This window comes from Dipodomys spectabilis, unplaced genomic scaffold, assembly GCF_019054845.1.
Source record: "Dipodomys spectabilis isolate Male_0828 unplaced genomic scaffold, ASM1905484v1 ptg000258l, whole genome shotgun sequence".
Lineage (NCBI taxonomy): Eukaryota > Metazoa > Chordata > Mammalia > Rodentia > Heteromyidae > Dipodomys > Dipodomys spectabilis.
The window spans coordinates 141886-162309 of record NW_024870935.1 but is presented as its reverse complement, the minus strand read 5'-3'; the positions used below and the strand labels follow the sequence as shown (position 1 = coordinate 162309).

The 20424-nt window shown below is 54.0% G+C and overlaps 1 protein-coding gene across 1 annotated transcript in view; it reads left to right on the top strand.

The window, feature by feature from the left end:
• Positions 1–1113: 1113 nt before the first annotated feature.
• The window catches only part of Adam19 (ADAM metallopeptidase domain 19), a 64278-nt gene continuing 44967 nt past the window's right edge, over positions 1114–20424 (top strand). The window contains exons 1-3 of the mRNA XM_042699601.1: positions 1114–1213; positions 4802–4887; positions 8513–8583. Coding sequence (XP_042555535.1) covers positions 1114–1213; positions 4802–4887; positions 8513–8583 — 257 coding nt within the window. The remainder of the gene's footprint in view (positions 1214–4801; positions 4888–8512; positions 8584–20424) is intronic.

Genomic DNA, 20424 nt, shown 5'->3' with positions numbered 1-20424 from the left:
AATAGCACCACCCGCTGGGAACCAAGCCCTCAATACAGGAGCTTTGGGGCATGGGGGGGAGGGGATTTCACATTCAAACCATTACAGGAAGGTATTTGGCAGAAGAGATTTCCAAACAACACCCTGAAAGGAATTGGGCCTTATTTCCCCTGGCTGCTGAGATAAAAGGTAACAGGGCTAAGAGCAACTGAAAAAGCTGCTCCGCAAAAAGCAATCCGGCCTTGCGAATCCGGCAGCCCATCCTGCTTATTCTTGACCAAAACACACTCCTGGAGAGAGGGTGTGCAGATTGTACGTGGCCAGTCGAGGAGGCGATTTTAACACCGGCTCGGCTCGGTGTGGGGATGGGACTCTGAGCAAAGGCTCAGCGGGTTGGGACTGAAGAACCGAGGAGGAGATAAAGGAAGAAGTAGATGCTGCTGCCCCTGGGGGGGGGGGGGCTCATCAAAAGGTGGGTCCCAAACCAACCAAGATCAAACCTGAAGGCGTTTATTTGTCCAGAGATAACAACGTCCCCGAGATGAGGGAGATCCTCCCCTCTAGAGGTGAAGTCCTCAGGCCCTGAGAGCCAGGATTATGGGGGGGGGGGCCCTTAACTTCATCCCAACCCATCTCCAATTCCAGTCCTCCCCACCGTGCCCCCCATCCCTCCCCCCCATTCAGGCCCAGCTCCCCCCCTTCTCCTGGGGGAGGGGGGAACCCCGGGGCTCCACACCCCCTCTCCAGGATTGTTTCCCTCCCTCCCCCCCCTTCCCCTAGGAAAACAACTCCACAGGGCGCTCAGTTAACCCCTTCAGAGCCGCCTGGGGTGGGGGTGGGGGGCGCGGGGTGGGGGTGGGGGGCGCGGGGTGGGGGTGGGGTCCGCCAGCTCTGCCCCCCCCCCCCCCCGCCTCCGCCTTGGCCCGCAGGGCTCCGGCCGGGGGGGGGGGGGCGGAGTCGGCTCCTCCCCGGCCAATCGCCCCCTCCCCCTCTCCCTCCCGCCCCTCCCGCCCTCCTCCCCCCGGGGCGGGGCGTCTCCGACCCGGCCGGGCTGGGCTGCGCGGCCGGGAGCCGAGCGCAGGAGCGGCGGCGCGCGGCGCGGCCTCCTCCACTCGCCGAGGGCCGCTCGCCGCGATGCCCGGGGGCGCGGGCGCCGCCCGGCTCTGCCCGCTGCTGGCGCTGCTGCTGCCGCTGCTCCCGCCGCAGGCGGCGCGGGGGCCCGGCCCGACGCGCGGTAAGCGGCCGGGATGCGCGCGGGGCCGCGCGGCGCGGGGCGGGGAGCGCGTCCCGGGGACGACCCGGCGAGTCCGGCCCGCCAGGCCCGGGACCTCCCTCGGGGCCGCGGCCCGGGCTCCTCTGGGGTTCCCCGCGGGGCCTAGGCCGCGTGCGGGGCGGGGGACAAGGGCGACGGTGTTGGGGTCCCCCTCCTCCTCCCTGGGTCTCCCTCCGGGTGTGGCCGGCGGTGGGGGGGAACCTTTCCCCGGAGGGTGAAGAACCGGTACGGCTCCGACGAGCCCATTGTACAGGTGGTAAACTGAGGCACGCAGAGTGGGGGAGGGAAGCAGAGGCTCTCTGAGCCCCCCACCCCGACCTCTGCCCTCGCTCGGCCTCAGTTTCCACATCGGTGGCGTCCAGGTGTCCAGCTTGCTTGGTGATGGTTGTCTGTCCTTCCTTCCTTCCTTCCTTCCCTCCTCTCCATCCCTCCATCCTTCTCTCCATCCTTCCCTCCTTCCCTCCCTCCTCTCCATCCCTCCCTCCTGCCCTCCTTCCCTCCCTCTTTCTCCCCATCCCTTCCTCCTGCTCTCCCTCCCCTCCTCTCCCTGAAGGGCTCTGCTAGGATTTGTCGGAAGGGGCCATCCCCGGAGGAGGGAAAGGTGGGGGCTGCTAGGTGTCTCCCCCCCCCCCCCCAAGTCTGTCTGGACAACCCAGGAAAGTTTAGCCTCAGTTGCACCCGGCCCGGACTTGCTGGCCGGGTCTGCTCTCTGCTTGGAGGGGCCCCGTGGTCAGCGTTTGCAAAAGAGGGGGCTGGGCAGGCTGCACCCCGGGGTGGGGGGCGCCTCGAAGTTGAGGGAGCCTGGCCCGGGGACTAGCACGGCCCCCGGCTGTGCCCTCCTGAAGGAGGCCCCGGAGGGGAAGGGAAAAGCCAGTAGCTGCTCCTTCAAACACATCCAGAGACCCCAGGCCGCCCCACCCAGCCTGGGCTGTGCATCTCTGGAAGGAACCGGAGGCGCAGCAGAGGTTAAATAATCTGTAATCTTCCAATCGCACCATTGCCATGAATAATTTGGGGGTGTTACTTCCTTTGGTGTGTTCCTGTAAAATATTTCTGGGTAACCGTGCAAGCGCACCTGGGCACTTTGCCCTTCTCAGATCATTAGAACGCTCCATTCTGGTGAAGCTGGTTAAAAGGAGTAATTACTGGAACTAACTGGCATTGGGGAGAAATTGAAATCTCAGTGGCTCAGAAATAGGGGCGCGGGGGCAGAACAATGTAATATTGGTTATCTTCCTATTGTGCTGAAAATCTTTTGTCTCTCAGGCTCAGAATCCCACAGTGAAGACATAACTTCACAAAATCTAGGCGGTTTTGTGTTCTGTGCATGTGTGCTGACTGGTACTGGGGCTTGGACTCAGGGCCTGGCACTCTTGTTTGGATCACAGGTGGCACTCTACACACGAACCAGGCCTCTACTCTGGCTTTTTGCTGGTTTATTGGAGATGGGCACTGCTTGGATTTGTCTGCCCAGGCTGGCTTCGATCTTCTGACCTTTAGATTTCAGCTGCCTGAGTAGCGTGGATTACTAGTGTGAGCTACTTTAAGATGTGAATCAGTAGTAGATAAAAAGTCAAAGGTAGCGGGGCCATGGTGGCTCACGCCTGGGATCGTAGCTACTTAGGAGGCTGAGGTCTGAGGATCGAGGTTCAAAGCCAGCCCTGTCAGGAAAGTCCATTAGACTCTTATCTCCAGTAAACCACCAGAAAACTGGAAGTGGCGCTGTGGCTCAACTTGTAGAGTGCTTGTTTTGAGCTGAAAAGCTCAGGGACAGTGCCCAGGTCCAGAGTTCAAGTCCAATGACCAACCAAAAAAAAGTCTAAGGTAATTTTCCCTAAGATAATTCAAAACCCACAGGAAGGCTTGCTAAATAAACTGCCCGATGATGACATTGAAAAGATATCTTGCCTTATTTCCAACTTTGTTGTTGTTGTTGTTCATGGAGCTTGATCTCAGGGCCTGGCTGCTATCCCTAAGCTTTTTCGCTCAAAGCTAGCACTACCACTTTGAGCCACACCGCTACTTCCAGTTTTCAGGTAGCTAATTGGAGGTAAAACTTAGGGACTTTCCTGCCTGGGCTAGCTTCGAACTGTGATCCTCAGATCTCAGCCTCCTGAGTAGCTAGGATAACAAGCGGTGAGCCACTAGTGCCCAGCTATTTCCAATTTTTGAGCATTTCTTCTTCTTCTTTTTTTTTTTGGTCAGTCATGGGGCTTGAACTCTGGGCTTGGGTGTTGTCCCTGTGCTCTTCAGCTCAAGGTGAGCACTCTACCGCTTGAGCCACAGCACCACTTCCGGTTTTCTGGTGGTTTATTGGAGATAAGAGTCTCATGGACTTTCCTGCCAGGGCTGGCTTTGAACCTCGATCCTCAGATCTCAGCCTCCTGAGTAGCTAGAATGACAGGCGTGAACCACCGCCACCCCGGGAGCATTTCTTCTTAAGCTATACTATGTTCCTCTGTTTTTGAGATGTTAGATTACTTTCACTATTTTCTTTCGTGATCATTGATATCATTTAATTACATTCAACATTCCACTAAAACAACCATAGCTCCTTTTTGTTGGAACAATCAGGGCTTATCAGAGCCTACGTTGTGTGGGGCTCAGGAAGTCGATCTTCTTCAGATGGTCTGCACTCAGGGTTTGTGGTCAGCAAGCAGTCTTCCCCAGTGTTTTCAATTCCTTTTCTTGCAAAGTAGAAATCCTGGTTTGCAGAGGAAGGAGAAGTAGGGAGTGCGATTAATCTGGGCAGTGAAGAAATGGAAATGAGTCACCGCTGGGAGGCAAGCAGCTGGAGCCGGTGCTAGGGTGCCGGGCTGGGTAGCAAACACGCTCAGAGCAGCTCTAGTGGGTATCATGGTCATTGATGCGAACATGAAGGCCCACTGGGTACTACGCCCTTGGGGAAGATTTCCAGAATCCCCTCCCTTCCTTCCTGTCCACTGATGGCATCCCACCAGGACCTCAACGCCCCCCGCCCTCCCGCCCTCCTCCCCTCGGCAGACACGCTGAGCTTTTTAAAACAGAATACAGATCCCATTACTCTGCCTTAGAAACCTCCAGTGCCTTCTAAGTCTATTTATAATGACATCCAGACACCGTGCATGGCCAAGATACTGTCAGGCCCCAGGGCTGTCTGTCTGTCTGCATCTCTGGTCTGTCCCTGCTACTCTGCTATTGTGCCTTCTACCTGGGGTGCCCCCTGCCCATGGTCCCCCCAGCTCTCCATTAAATGGCATCTTTGCTGGCCACCCTGTCCGAAGTGGACACCTGCAGCGGGTCCCTAGGCCCTGGCCTAGTACTTTCTGCCGGGGACATAGCACCATCTGAGAACATTGGATCATTTCTCTGCCTCACCTGTAGCACGTGACCCCGAAGAGCCCAGGGCCTTTGCTCTACCACCAGCACGGGCAGCATGCATAGGGTCCCGTGGAGCCCCGTGGGTTTTCTGAGTTCTTTCTGGGGCCGTGGCTTCAGCAGGCCCCTTCAGTACAGGGCTTTGGGGCTGCAGGTCTGGGATTCTCATGACTGTGTGTTTTGTGTTGGCAGGAGGAGGTGAAGAAGGCAGCCATCTGCTTCAGCATGAACTCATAATACCTCAGTGGAAGATTCCAGAAAGCCCCTCCAAAGAGAAGGTAAGCAAGGGTCTTGGGAAGGCAATGGAGATGTTACTCTGCACTTACAGAAAGGACTTGTGTTCTATAGTACTCTTCCTGCTTCTGGTTTTTACTGCTCAAAGGTAATGAAATTACCCTGTGTGACAGAAACCTACGTGACTCTGTACTTCATAAAGAAGTTGTGTTTTCTCATTTACAAACTAGGTCTTAGCTGGGTGCTCACGCCTGTCATCCTAGCTACTTAGGAGGCTGAGATCTGAGGATCGTAGTTCAAAGCCAGGCCAGGCAGGAAATTCTGTGAGACCTTTTTTCTTGTCAGTCATAGGGCCTGAACTCTGGGCTCTGACCAGTGCTCTACCACTTAAGCCACAGCATCACTTCTGGCTTTTTCTGTTTATGTGGTGCTGAGGAATCGAACCCAGGGCCTCATGCATGCAAGGCAAGCGCTCTACTACTGAGCCACCTTCCCAGCCTTCCCCCCACTTTTTTTTTTGGTCAGTTGTGGGGCTCGAATTTGCCACCTGGGTGGTGTCCCTGAGCTCTCTGGCTCAGGGCTAGCACTTTACTACTTTGAGCCACAGTGCCACTTCCTCTGAGAGACTCCAATTAACCACAAGCACACCAGAAGTTGTTGAACTACCACCCTCAGGGGGAGGAGTTGGTATCTAACATCTGTTTGGTTCAAAAGGGCCTGATTATTGGGCTGTATACATGAGCACAATGCCTGCAGTAGAGAAATGCATCATGAAAGACTTATGTATGGTGACTTCGGAGTCTGGAAAAATGTCCAGAATCCAAACATATCCCCAAATGTTCCAATTTTTTTTTTTTTTTTTCCAGTTCTGAGGCTTGAACTCAGGGCCTGGGCTTTGTCCCTGAGTCTGTCTGTGCTCAAGGCTAGTGCTCTCCTTGAGCCACAGTGCCACTTCTAGCCTTTTCTATTTCTGTGGTACTGAGGAATTGAACGCAGGGCTTCATGCATGGTAGGCAAGCCCTCTACCACTAAGCCACCTTCCCAGCCCTCCCATTTATTTTTAGGAAGAGGGAAATGAACAGAGAACATGTCAGGACAACCATACGCAAGGGACCTTTGGCCCCTCAAAAGTAGAGAAGGCTGAGAATAGCTTCAGGAAAAGTCTCGACAGATGAATGGATGGCCATGCAGGAGCAGATTATTTTTCAAAAAGGAGATCTTGGGTAGTGCGGCTCTCCGGGCTTGCCAAGGAACAGATCGGATGCTTTTCCTAGAGGCTCCTTTGTCCCTCCCGATGCAGGATGCGGGCATCCTCAGGAAAGGCCCAAGAAACAGAGCCCAGGATCAGATCCTGCCTTTGTTCCCAGCCCCATTGTCTCTCCAGATCGTGGGCAATTGTATGCTGTCGGAATTGTCAGCACAGTGCCTGGCACCAGAAACATTTGATGGAATGAACAAATGAATGACAGAGGTTGAGAGAGACAGAGACAGAAAGACAGAGAAAGACAGAGAGAGATGCCAGTCAAAGCTAGATTGCTACTTCTGTGGTACTGAGGAATCGAACTTAAGTTCTTTTATGTTATTAAACACAAATGGAGCCAGTACCCACACAAAAGCAAGCAAGCAAATACACATACACTGATTGATCGCCGACAGAATACTAAGTGTTAATACTAGATCTGAAAGGTGCAAACAGACAGGGCAGGTCCGCTGTGCTCTATGCAGCTGAATCCATTGCAGCCCTAAAGAGAATAGGAAGGGCTCTGCGGCCTTTTCTCGGGAGCGCGAGCAGCCGGTCATCCCCCCCAGGCTCCCCAGGACCGCTGGTGTTGCTCAGGGCAGCATTGGAGCTGCAAGAGGAAAGCTGCTCGGGGCCGGCCGAGGACCAGGGCGGCTTCACCACACATGGAGCGCAGCCTCAGTGTTTGCCCGCAGGGTCTGCGTGAGCTCCTCGCAGAGCAGAGAACTATCCACACGAGCACTCGAGTTGCTGCCCAGTGTCTTTGGGAGAGACAGCGTTGTGCTTGGATTGTGTCCCTGTCCCTTTCGTGCGTGGCCCCACATGCTTGCCTCTCTTGGTTTAGGAATTCTACCAGCTCTGTTGATAGATGCTGTTTGTCAGAGGCTCTAGTGGGGCTGTGTCTCTCTGTGACACTCTGGGGGACCAGGCCTAATCCCTGCATCTGATTTGAGATGTCCTGAAATCCTTCCTTCCTTCCCTCCTTCCTCCCTTCCTCCTTTCATTCCCTCCCTCCCTTCCTCCCTTCTTCCGTTCTTCCCTTCCTCCCTCCCTTCCTTCCTTCCTTCCTTCCTTCCTTCCTCCCCTTCCCCTTCCACTCTCCCCCCCTCCTTCTCCCCTCCCTCCTGCCTTCTTTCTTTCCCCCCTCCTTTCCTCCTTCTTCCCCTCCCTCCCTTTCTGTGCCAGCACTAGGTCTTGAACTGACTGCTTGGGTGCTGTCCCTTAGCCTTTTCTCTCAAGGCTAGCATTCTGCCATTTCAGCCACCACAGCTCCATTTCCAGAGTTTTCTTTTGGCGGTTAAATTGGACATAAGAGTCTCACAGACTTTCCTGTTGGGGTTGTTATGAATAGCGAGCCTCAGATCTCAGCCTCCTGAGTAGCTAGGATGACAGGCGTGAGCCACCAGTGCTGGGCAGCATTTTGAACTCTGGATCCATTATTTTTCAGAGACTTGGTTTGAATTCTCAGTGGTAGGGTGAGCGATTGCTCATTTTCCCACACGCTCCTTGCCTTCAGACTTACAGCTTTAAGTCGTTTCCCTTTGCCTTTGTTTCTGGTGTCACTTTTGTTGTGCTTTTTGGAGGAGTCCTGGAACAGTTTACTTGTGATGTCAGGCATAGTTTTCATGCTCTGTGTGTGTGTGTGTGTGTGTGTGTGTGTGTGTGTGTGTGTGTGTGTGTGTGCATGTGGTGACCCAATCTCGCTATACAATCCAAAGCTACACTTGAACCTACAGTCTTCTAGTTCTAGCCTTCTGAGGCTGGGATTACAAGAATACACCACCATGCTCAGCTCCCTTTGTATATCTTTAATGCTCCAGGTGGGTACATCTTTAAATCACTAGACAAACTGCTCGTGTTAAACTATAGCTACTTTTGGGCTTAGGAAACTGCAATTTAAGGGGCTCCTAGTTACTGCCTCTGAAGTGACTGCAGTTTCCAAACTGAGAGCCAAAATTATAAAATCATGTAAGCATGCATTCTGAAGAGATCCCCTGGTGCTTTACAAAACATAGCCAACATTTCCCAAGCCATACACAGCTCACACTCATCTCACTTAATTCTGACAAGGTCGATTATCAGCATGCTTATTATTATTATCTCAGTATTACCGAGGGAAACACAGGATCACAAGTGTTGATCCAGGTCTGACACCCCTCCCCTCCCCCTCCTCCCAGGAAATTCCTGTGTCTTCTTCCTCTCCACAGACCACACGCAGGCTCTAGGGCAGATCTCAGCCTGGAGCGCCTGCTGGGAGAAAGCGGAAGGGGGGAAGGATTGGGGGGGATTGAGGTCATTTCATGCCTGGTCTGAAAATGCAGCCGCCCTTCGGTCACTGGCTTCCGGTGGGTGGCCGGTCCCGTGCCCATCGGGAAGCCTGGCTCCCTGCCTTCAAGGAGCTCATTTTCTTCTGTGGTTCTTTCTTCCAGCATCCCTCTGCAGCCGAGCTCAGGGTCGTGGCTGAGGGCCGAGAACTGATCCTGGACTTGGAGAAGAATGAGTAAGTCAGCTCCTTCCTCCTTTATCCGCGAGAAAACAATGATCGTGTTCGTCCGCGCCGGACGCAGGTGCCACTGTTTGGGAAGGAAGTGGTTCATGGAGCTGAGCCCCGGCTCTCAATCCTTGGACCCTTTGTGGGAGCATCTTACAAGGACAGAGGGGGTTTTTTGTTATTGTTATTATTATTATTTTTCACTGGCTCTGGATTTGCTGAGGTTGCTGGGCTGCTGTGTTTCCGGTGTCTGGGAATTGACCGCAGGCCCTAGGTGTGTGTGTGTGTGTGTGTGTGTGTGTGTGTGTGTGTGTGTGTGTGTGTGTGTGTGTGTGTGTGTGTGTGTGTGATTAAGGGAAGGAGCCACCTTTCTAGTTCCTAAACCTACGATTCTGCCAGTCAGAGTATTGTCAGCAGAAACCCTGGCTTCCCGCCGCGCTGACCACATGCGTCCCGGGTAGCGTGGCCAGAAATGTTGCCACACTGACTTGCCATCAAGAATGGTTGCAGCCAGGCACCAGTGGCTCACGCCTGTCATCCTAACTGCTCAGGGGGTTGAGGACCGCTGAGGATGTTCAAAGCTTGGGCAGGAGAGTCTGGGCGACTCTTCTTGCCAATTCATCACCAAAAAGCTGGAAGAGGAGGAGGTGCGACTGAGTGACAGCCTTGAGCAGAAAAGCTGAGGGACAGTGTCCAGGTTCTGAGTTCAAGCTCCAGCACACACACACACACACACACACACACGTCATTGATGGGTGCTAGCCATGGAGCAAGGCTGTAATGTCTGAGACTGTGGGTGGGTACCACAGAAAGGGCTCTGCGTATCGAGCTGAGGTCTCTGAAGGCCTTTGTCATTTCTCCCCCACCTACTCTGGGCCTGGGCGCTGTCCCTCAGCTCTTCAGCTCAAGGCGAGCGCTCTACCACTTGAGCCACGGCGCCACGGACTTTTCCTGCCTCGGCTGGCTTTGACCCGCGATCCTCAGATCTCAGCCTCCTGAGGAGCTAGGATGCCAGGCATGAGCCACCACCCGGCCTGGGCAGACTCCCACTTAGATCTCCCACTTAGACCCTGCGGGGAAGGGAAGCATGTGCGTGTGTGGAGGCCGCGGCCTCCTCTGGGCAGCCTCCACACGCCCAGGAGAGGCTCGGGGCGGGGCCTTTCCTTAGCCAGGGAGACAGGAATGGAATGGAATGCATCCCAAATTTGGGCTCTTGGGAGAGCTGTGTGGGGAGCGTGATCACCGCCGTGGTGTGGCTCGCGCCTCTCTTCTGCCTCAGGGACTAGTGTCCTCTAGGTCACCGTGGTCATTGCTGCTCTCCTCTGGTGTGAAGCCAGGCCTCTACTGGCCTGGGGACACGCTGCCCCCTCCCTCTCGGGGGTTCTGTGTCGTGAGTGTCCCCCGTCTTAGGGAAAGGCCCCTAGAGGGGTTGTGCCTGACAGTCCGTCCCCAGAGAGCTCGTTTACTTTCCTGATGTCATCCACCTCTCTTTTGTTCAGCCCTGGAGTGGACCACGTGCCCTCCGCCCCCCCCACCCTACCCCCACCCCCACTTCCACGGCTCCCCCCCAAGTGTTTGGGGGTGTTCTCTTGAGCAGACCTTTAGATATTGGGTCCATGGAGCGTCCTTCCCTCCCTTCTTGGAATTGGGGCCAAAGATCAGGGGAAATAAGAGCAGGGAAAGAACAATGAAAGTCAGGGCTGGGAAGGTGGCTCAGTGGTAGAGCACTTGCCTCGCATGTATGAGGCCCTGGGTTCGATTCCTCAGCACCGCATAAACAGAGTGGTGCTGTGGCTCGTGTGCTAGAGCACTAGCCTTGAGCTGAAGAGCTGAGGGACAGCGCCCAGGCCCAGAGTTCAGCCCCACAACCGTTTTACACACACACACACACACACACACACACACACACAAACACACACACGAAAGAAAATAGTTGGGTGTGGTGTCAGACTCCTGTCATCCCAGCCGTGTGGGGAGGCTGAGGTTCCATGAGGATCAGAGTTCTAGGCCAGCCTTGGGGGGAAAAAAAACAAAAACAAAAAAGGCTTGTGAAACCCCATTTCAACAGAAAAGGTTAGGTGCGGTAGCAGAATCCTGTCATCCCAGCTCTGGTGGGAAATGTGAAACAGGAGGATCGTGGGAAAAATTGGGAGATCTCCCCTCCAAAATAATCCCAGTGGCAAGGAGCTGAGGGCGTGCGTGGCTCAGGTGGTTGGGGTGGAAGCCCCGAGTTCAAACGTCCACACTGCCCAAGGAAAATAATCGTCGCACCAGCCGCTGCGAGTTTTACGCCCAGATGCAGAAACTTCAGCTCACTCAGAGAGGGGGAGACGTTTGTCTAAAGCCACACTGCGGGTTATTGGGAGGGATGAGAGTAGGCACGGAACGTCGCTTGCCTTCTTGGCTTGGGTCTAGAGTCACAGAAGGCGACACCTCAGGCAGGTTGTGGAATCTTCTGGAAGGGCTGTGGGTACCCTCTCTTGTGAAATGAGAATAGTAATGCCGACCTCATGAGGGATTGTGAGGATCTGAGATTAGGTTTTTCAACCCCAAAGTCCAGGAGTCTCAAATTAGGTTGGGCCACGTGAAGACAAAGAAGGCTGATTTCATGGCCGCCGCTGGAAGACAGCAGACAGCCCTTTATTACCTCTCCAGAGCTTCAGAGTAGATAGACAGTGTGGGAAAGGCAAGCAGAGCTCCGCCAGTCCCCGGTCACACTTGTGGCTTGGTTCACCATTAGCCCAGACTTTGCCTTTGGAGAATTGTTAACCACTTTTTCAGGGACGGAAGAGGATAAAGGTAGAGACCCTCAGCGGTTTGGGGCTGTGTTCTTTAAGGAGATAAGATGTAGATAGCGCCTGTCGGAGGGGTAGCTGGCCTTCCTTCCACGCAGAATGTTAATCCAGAGTCTTCTCTTCCTTGCTGAAGTGGGTGGTGATTGCAAAGTTAGCTGCAGCAGTGAGCAGCTCAGATTGCAGGGTGCAGACGCAAAGCTGGGGGTGGGGGGTGTGGGGGGGTACTTCATTCACAGGGCCCAGGGAGGAGCCAGCAACTGTGATCTTTATTAGCCCAGGGCTTGCCCAGATGCGGTTCTATTGTCTGCCACGGATTCCAGCTCGCAGCCACTGGTGAGCAGTGCAGGGGCTGGTTGTAGTACCTGACTGCCCGACTCAGCAGAAGGCAAGGGAATTGTGACCTCACCAGGTGTCCCCAGGGGCTGCTTCCTGCATCCAAATCTGGCCCTTTTTTTTTTTCCTTCTGTTTGTTTTTGAACATGTGTTAGTGAGCGGAAGGGCAGTTGCACATGACTTCCGGCTGTGTTGATTTCCCCAGAGCTCCTCATTCACCGAGAGCTGAGTCCAGACTCCAAACAGCTCTGGAGTGGGGGTGGGGAGGGGGGAGGGGAGCGAGGCCTTCCTGAGGTTTTCAAGTGGCTGTTTCTGTAATCCCCTGATAGCCCTGTCCTGTGATTTCTCAACGCTGTTTGTTAACCTTCTCAGCCCATTTCTCATCTACCCCACGGCTGGCTGGAACATTCCAGGCCCCGGTGTAGATACTAGGGGTCAAGCTGGGGTAAGACACCGAGGTAGTGAGCAAGCAGATTAGCGCAGGGTATGTGAATGGTCAGTGCTTTGGCAGACGCACACACACACACACCCCGTTTATGAATGGCCTGCCCCAACTCTGCTATGGATCGTTGATATCTGAGATACATCAGATCTGAATGCTTGCGCCGTGGAAGATGGCTGAGAGAGGAAAATGATAGCCGTGGTCACTGCCACGTTCAAAGGCCCCATAGAGGATGGAAGTTTCTCGTCCTCTTCCCTCCTTCCTCCTCCCCCTCTCCCGCCCCTCCCCTCCAATATTTCTCCAAATGGTGGTTGCTTCTCGGGTCCCCCCAGGAGCCATGGGAGAGGGCTTCTGAGACTTTGGGGGTGGGGTGGGGTGCAGGGGAGAGGATATTTTAAACCTTTCACCAGCCCGAGGTGTCTGGCCGCCGCCCCCCCATGAAATCAAAGCCCTCGTGCTCATAATGCGGCCCGAAATAGCAGCAGCGAGTGGCCTTTAATGGAATTCGCACATGGGGAGATCATGGCCAAGAATGGAGAGGAAGAGGGGCAGGGGGAGGGGCCGGGGGCGTGGCCAGCCCTGCGTGCAGCCCACCGCTTTGGCTTTGGAGCAGCCCAGAGAAAGCATGAGACCTGAGTGCCCCCCACGTCCCACCGACCCCCCCCCCCAAAAAAAGAAAGAAACCGTCCCTTAGCACAGTCTGTCTGCAGGCTCCTTTGTGCTGGAACCGTCCTGTATTTGCGTCCTGGCTCTGCCACTGAACAAAGCATTCCCCCTGGGGACCGTGTATGTGGTGCTGAGGAATCGAACCCAGGGCCTCATGCATGCAAGGCAAGCGCTCTACCACTGAGCCACCTTCCCAGCCCCTCATTCCTTTTCATGTTTATGCTTTCAAGTTGTTGACTGTGCTCGGGGTTCGAGCTCAAGAACCTTGCGCTCGCTAGCAAAGTGCTCTGCCACTTGAGCCATGGCGCTCTTCTCCCACCTTTTTTGTTGTTGTTGGTTTGTTGGTTTTCAGTGCTTTCTGAATAGGGCCTTGCATTTTGCTCGAGTAAAGCCTGGACTGGAATCCGCCTGTTTGCCCTTCCCGTGAGGCTGGGTGACAGGCTTGTACCACCACCCCCAGATTTTTATTGGTTGCAGTGGGAGTCTCTGTTGCCGCCAGCTAGCCTTGAACCTGGATCCTCCTGACTTCTATCGGTGGGATTACAGGAACGAGCCACTGCGCCCGGCTTGTTTGTTGTTTTCACACTGCAAAGGTAGTGCACACTCATTGTGTGTAAGAGGCAAAAATACCAACTGAAGCATGAGGGCTTCCCACTCTCGAGGAGACGCCACCATTAAACTATGTGGGGGCTTAGCTTTGACCTTCCCTGGGCGCGTGCTGTGATGCCCACCTGTAATCTCAGACACAGGTGAAAGGATGTACATCCTCACGCAGACTGCTGTCTGCGTCAGGGAAGGAAGAGCAGAATGAGATTATACCAGACCGAGTGCTGCTTTGCGATTCACTTGACTGGATGACAAGAATATAACCAACTCAGGTTGAGTGCGCTGTTCCTCTTTTCGTGGGTACATACACGCCATTTGCAAATGTGGACCCCACGGAGTCCTTGTGGACAGCGGACGTAACACTGAGCTCAGAGACGGACTTTGGGGAAGCTGCCCGCACCCCATTCCACCCTCCCGAGCCTCAACTTTCCCATCAGGAAAATGGGCTTTTGTCTCAGCTGGATTCCCAAGGATTCTTCCTGTGCTAGGAAATGGGAAAGGGGGTCTCTGGCTCAGAGTTAAGTTGTGGGCAGAGGGACGACCGGAAATGGTACCCCCGAGAACCAGCTTGAGGTTGGGAATGAACCCTGAGTGTAGGACTTATCAAAAGAAACACAAAAAACAAAGAAACATAATTACAGGAGCGAGATTCCAGGCTGCTGCTCCACAAGCCGGCGTTCGGCGGCCTCAGCCGTCATAGTTTTCTCCATGAACTTAGGCGTGGTCTCCGAACCCTATAGTAACCACACAGGCTCTTCCTTCGCATCCTGGGAGCCAGATATCGCTTGGGAAGTGTGATGGGTCCTGGCAAATCTGCACCGCCCCCCCCCCCTTATTCCCAAGGGAGGGCAGATTGACCTTTTTTCTACCGGCTCCCAGGATGCTCAACGTGGCTCTGCTAAGTCGTGGGGTAGCGTCAGCGTATTACAAGGTCACCTTCAAAAGCAAATGAGCCACTGGGCGCTTTGCCCAGAGGTCTGATGGCGGCCATGGCCTTCTTACTGCTAGCTAGCATCCTAAGCACATTGGAGCCAGCTCTACTTCCTTGAGTCCAAATGATGATAGAAAGAGTGAGGTGGAGACACGGAGCGATGGCCTTTATGCTCATTGCCTTTATTGTGCCCTGGCCCAGGCAGCCAGGGAGAGAGAGAGAGAAAGAGAGAGAGAGGCTGTCTGTACAAAGTCTAGCGAATAAACATGGCCATTTGTTTTACGTGCTGCTTTCCCGGCGCTCTTGGGGGCAGGCTTGTCAAAACAGAATGCAGGCGGCTGGAGGTTTATGGATGTTCGCAGGCCCCATGATTTCTGACCTTAATCTCCCTCCATAGCTCAGAGACATTACAGGAAAAGAGGATTGTTTCTGTTGCCTGGGAAATTATGGGACAGCCTGGAAAATGAACAGCCATTCTCTGTGGATGATAGGCTCCATCTTTTTCCTCTCAAGCCTATTTAGATTATGTTGCGTGCTAGAGGAACGGGAAGGGGAGAAGTAGCTGAGGGGAAAGCTTTCTGGCGATCGGCAGAAATTTATATATAAATTGCTTTTATTATATTTATTTATTCTTTTGTCAGTCCTGGAGCTTGAACTCAGGGCCCGGGCACTGTCTCTTAGCTTTTTTTGCTCAAAGCTAGTGCTCTACCACTTTGAGCCACAGTGCCACTTCCAGTTTTCTGGTGATTCATTGGAGATAAGAGTCTCCTGGAGTTACCTGCCTGGTCTGGCTTTGAACTTCAATCCTCAGACCTCAGCCTCCTGAGTAGCTGGGATTACAGGCGTGAGCTGCTGGCACTGGCTAGTTACCATCTCTTATTCCTGTACTTCTCTCCCAAGGATGTCTGGTAGAATACCTCTCTGGCTGTGCCCAGACCCCCACCCCACTTCCTCTAGGGCCAGCAGTAGCCTTCAGCATCTTATCTAGGTTAAAGGATGTCTCTCTTTGACCCTGCCTTAACTGGAGCTTCATTCGTTGTTGGCAAAGTTCCATTTCCTGGATCTGAAAGAGCTCAGAATGGCTTAGCCACGGTGTCGCCGTTCCCAGCCGTCTGCTCGGCTGAGTTACATGGAAGGACATATGGATTGCATTTCACTTTAAAATACACATGGTCGAGGAAATTAAAGGATATCATTCTTTAACCAACGATTTGGCAGATCCCAAATATTCAGAATGTTTCCCAAGCCCTGCATGCAGCTGCACTGCACGCCGTGTGTGTGTGTGTGTGTGTGTGTGTGTGTGTGTGTGTGTGTGTGTGTGTGTCTGCAGCTTCCTTCCAGTGATTTCATTGTTGTTGTTGTTGGAGGAGGAAGAGAGTGTCAATAACAGATTTAACCCTGCCACGATGAAGACCGGGAATGCATGGACAAATTGGAATTCAAAGTGCTGAGTTGGCCTGCCAGCTTGTCCTGGAAGGACCTGGAAGGTTCTGGCTTTCTGTGGACTGAGATGATTTCCTTTGGAGCCTCCCTGACCCTTGGAGACCCCCTCTGGAGTTGCAGAACAAATGCACTGTTAGCTAGTGTTGGCTTTGGGCTGCGGTTTAGCCAGATTCTCAGCCACACCCTTCAGAGGCTAGGTCTCGGATTACAAGGAATCCGGGTCTCTGTGCTACCCTAGCCCAAACCTTTACACCCCATGGACCAAGTTGTTTGGAGCAGATGAGCTCCAGCCCCTCGTGCGGTGCCAGCTGTTTAGGTGTTTGGTGCTTTGCCATCTGAGCCTTCCTTCTCCTTCCTATTCCTGCCCATGCGCACTGTTCAGCGAGTCTTGGCTGAGCTATCTCTTGCAGAGACTTCTCAAACAATGGCTTGTTTCAGGAGCAATGTTGTCATGATCCCCTTTTCCTAAATAAGGAAAGTTAAACCTGAGGAACTGAACTAATTTACCAGCCAGCAAGCAGAATCGGGGGGTCCATCTCCAATTTGACTCTTAAAAGGCAGTTTCTACCTGCATGGAAATGAGCAACATTGATACCTTCATTGGCGGGCATGTGGTAAACAGAAAAAATGCACGCTCGACGCTCTGCTCCCCAAACCCATCCACATGCTCATCTCTGAAAGATGTAGCCGTGTCGCCTTATAAGGAAAAGAAAGGTTTTGGAGGCATGCTTTAGTTCACTTAAGGCGTGCTTAAGTTAAACTAGTGGAAGATGATCCCTAGATTACCTAGCAGAGGCTTAAATGAGATCCAACTGTGTCTATTTATTTGTATGGAGCAAGACGTTGAAGGGAGATTGGGACACAGCAAACCCGAGAAAACAAGTAGGCAGGGTTTGTGGCGGAGAGATATTCAGTCCTTGGGAACTTCAGACCATGTCTGGCACATTGAGAGCAGACCTGCCGTCCATGCTGGCTTTTGTGAACAAGAATGAAGGTTTGGGGAAGGGTGCTTGGCGATGGGCGAGGCATGCCCATCCTCTTGCTCCTCCCGCCTGCGGAATGTCCGTGTGTGGTGAATGACACGGGTGCCAGCTCTTTGCGTGCTCGGGAGCTCCAGGAACATCATCTGCTGCTGCAGTGAATTCGCAGCGTTAACACCCTGACAGGACTTTACTAAAGTCCCGGATGTACTGCAGCAGCGCAATGAATAGCCGCTGTGTATTTGCGTTTCGCAGGGTCAGAAGAGCATGGAAGGGTGATGTCAGAGGGAATTCCCCCGAGTGGGCTTCCAAATGGAATGAAGAGAGGTTGCCCCCGGAGGAAACCACCCCTGCTGTTCCGTGGGGCCCAGTGCCTGCTACCACCAGGGCAGCCTAGCCCGTTCTGCGTTCGCTCCCTGGCCCTCCCGTGGCCAGGCCTGACTATTTGATAAGGGTTGGGGCGCGGGGGTGGGGCGGGGTGTTTGGGATCCGTTCGCTGCTTCTGGCTCTATCTCCATCCAGGGACCCAGCCCGGGCTGCCGGCCTAGCCAGGAAGGATGTCCACTGTCTTCTTTTGTCTCAAGCTTATTTCTTCTGGCTGCCCTTCAGCGGGAGCGCAGGGGAAAATGAATGGGAGGAAGCTGTCAATTGCCCCGGTGGCCCTCAGATAGACCCTTGTCAGGGCTCAGGGATGCTGGGTGGAACTGAGAAGAAATCCGGGGCTGGATCCCTTCATCTTCAGGGTGCTGACCTAGAAAATAACAGCAGCTCACACGCGCTGATTAGCTCTTACCTACATTTACCCAGATGGATCCCCCTCCACCATCCCCGGCCTCAGGGCTAGTGCTCTACTCCTTGTGCCACAACTCCACTTCGGGCTTTTGGGTGGTTAATGAGAGATCGGAGGCTCACAGGCTTTCCTGCCTAAGCTAGCCTCAAACAGCGATCCTCAGCTCTCAGCCTCTTCAGTGGCTTGGATTAGAGGCATTGGTCACCAGTACCCAGCCAACAACAGATGGCTTTTGATGAGGCCAGGAGGAGAGATAATTGGGCGTCAGATGGAGAAAACAAGAGATAAACACTGGGTTGAGCCAAAGGCAATACAAGCTGTAGCCCTAATAATCTCAGTATTCCTAACTAGACACGTGGCTGGGTCACTCGGAAGAGTGTGGCTGAGGAAGGGGGTGGGCTTCTACGAGCCAGAGGTCCTTGGATCCACTCAGGGAAAGCAACTCAGGGTGCTTCCCACAGAGGAGAATCTCCGAAGGCGAAAGTTTTAGCAGTGATTTATTTCAGTATACCAGGGCTAAAGTAGGGAGAAACAGGAAAAAGGAAAGCATTTCCAGCTGCCCTGCAGGAAATAGGGAAGGAGTTCAAAACTCAAAACTGGCCCCTCTGAACTGTAGCTCATATACCTTACTGAGCGACTATAAGGAACTGCTGGGTCCCTGGACAATGGTGTTGCGTGGTTTGAGGTGGGTGAGGCCCACTCGAGCCCCGGGGACCTTTAGGATTTCCATGACCCAGGGCAGCCCTTCATTGTGTTTTGTTTTTTTTTTCTATCTCTACTCTAGCAAAGCCAGTTCCTAGCTTTTTACTACTTCAAAGGAGAGAGCCTTACCTCATTCTCCTAATCTTGTAATTTAACCCACGCAAAAGTAGGCGCCCTGGGAGGGAACAGGCGTGTGCTTTTTTTTCTTTCTGGTGACTTCCTGGTTTCATCTGTAAAAACAATAGAGTTTCCTCCTCTCCTCTCTCTATCCCTGTCTGGATTTGAGCGGCTCTGGGCTGAAACTGTGGTCCTCCCTGGGCTAGACTGCGCTTGCTGTGGCCAGGAGGAGAAGCATCTCCTGACAGCTTGAGAAAAGTAGGCCAAGCCTGGTGGATGGAGCACCAGGCCAAGATGGCTTCCTGACACCTGGAGTCAGTCTGGGAAGCGGTGCATGCTGGGATGCACTTGGGGACTGGGGTAATGATCCCGAAGTCCCGCCTTCCGGTCCTTCCTTTGCTCTTACCTTCAAGGATCTGACTAAATGCTTCATCTAGGCTCCCTGGAAATTTGAAGGTGTTTCTGACCCCCCTCCCCTCCCCGCCCCTCTCCAGTCCTTCTTCGTAGCCAGTGGAACGTGCCTGTGGTGGGGAAGAAGAAAAAAAAGATCTATGAAGAGTGAGACTGAGCCTGAGAGTCGTGGGAACCCATCCCGGGAGAGAAGCTGAGTTGTCTTCCTGAGGAGATAGATACTTTGATGTTAGGAAAATGAGCTTTGTGTGTCTCTCAGTGCGCGGAGGCATACACGAACCTCCTGGCTGAGCCCCTGAGTCCTAACTGAAGAGGCTCCTGGGAGAGTTGGGGTGCACTCCTCAATTAAACTCAACTGGGACAGATGGGGGGTTCAGAGAATCTCTGGCTTGACCTTCCTTCCTTCCTTCCTTCCTTCCTTCCTTCCCTGCCTCCCTCCCTTTCTCCTCCCCACTTCCTTTTCTGGGTTTGAACTATGCTTGAAACTCAGCCCTATTACTGCCTTCCAAGTCGCTGGGATTCTAGGTGTGACCATCTCTCTCAGTTCTTTTCTGACCAGTCTCCACGCCCTTGTACTCCTTACGCCTTCCTCCTGCCTTTCCTCCCTCACCTCATGGGCACGTACTGTGCGTGGTGGCTGAGCCAGGCCCTGGCTGCAGGCAGTGGCCACCCCAGCCACACCCTGCCACCCAAGGACTTAAGGGGAGACGGAGGAAGCACTGCGTGCTATCAGAGTACAGCGGGTGGGGGGAGCTACCCCTGGATTGGGGGCTCTGGAGGCTTCTAGAAGGAAGTGAAGAAAGATCAGTGGGGCGGGTGTGGCGGAAGTGAGTTGCCAGAGCTGTCCTAGGGTGGGAACAAAGGCCCTGAGGCAGGTGAGAGGCTTTCAACAGTTAGAGTCCTGGGGGAGGCAGGAAGTGGGGGGGGGGGGAGGGCCTTGGGGGCTCTTGGAAAGATTTGGGATTTTTATCTGGAGGCCAATGAGAAGGGATGGTGAAGATTTAAGGAGGGGGGTGTAGAGGACTAAATTAGGGAGGAGGGGGGTAGGCAGGGCAGGAGAAGAGGAAGGAATCCAGCCCTGTGTATGGGGGGACCATGGAGATGGGAGTGGGGAGACCTGGGGCGGATGGGTAGGGTAAAGAGCGTTGGTGGCTCACGCCTGTCATTGTAGCTACCTGGCAGGCTGAGTGCGGAGGATCCCAGTTCGTAGCCAACCCCAGGCAGGAAAGTTCACGGGAGTCTTTGTCTTCAGTCACCCACCCAAAAGCTGCAAGTGGAGCTCTGGCTGAAGTGGTAGAGCGCCAGCTTTGGGTGGAAAAGCTCGGGGGGCGGGGGGGGGGGCAGCGGCCAGGTGTCCGGCTTGAGCCAGGAGCAGGACACTTGCCCGCGCCGCGGGGTGGGACGTCCTGAGCTTGGGGACGCGTGACTTCTTTACCCGGAGCTTCCGTTTTTCTCTTTCAGTGGAGTGAGTGACCCCGTGCTGCCGCCTCTGCCCGTCATGGCGGGACCTGCTGAGGAAAGCTTTGTGAAGACTCACATCCTGTATTGTCCATAACCCTGGCAGGCCCACTCTGCCCTTCCCTCGCCGTCTGCCCCCCTTATTTACAGTTCTATCTACTTCATTTCCTAGGAAA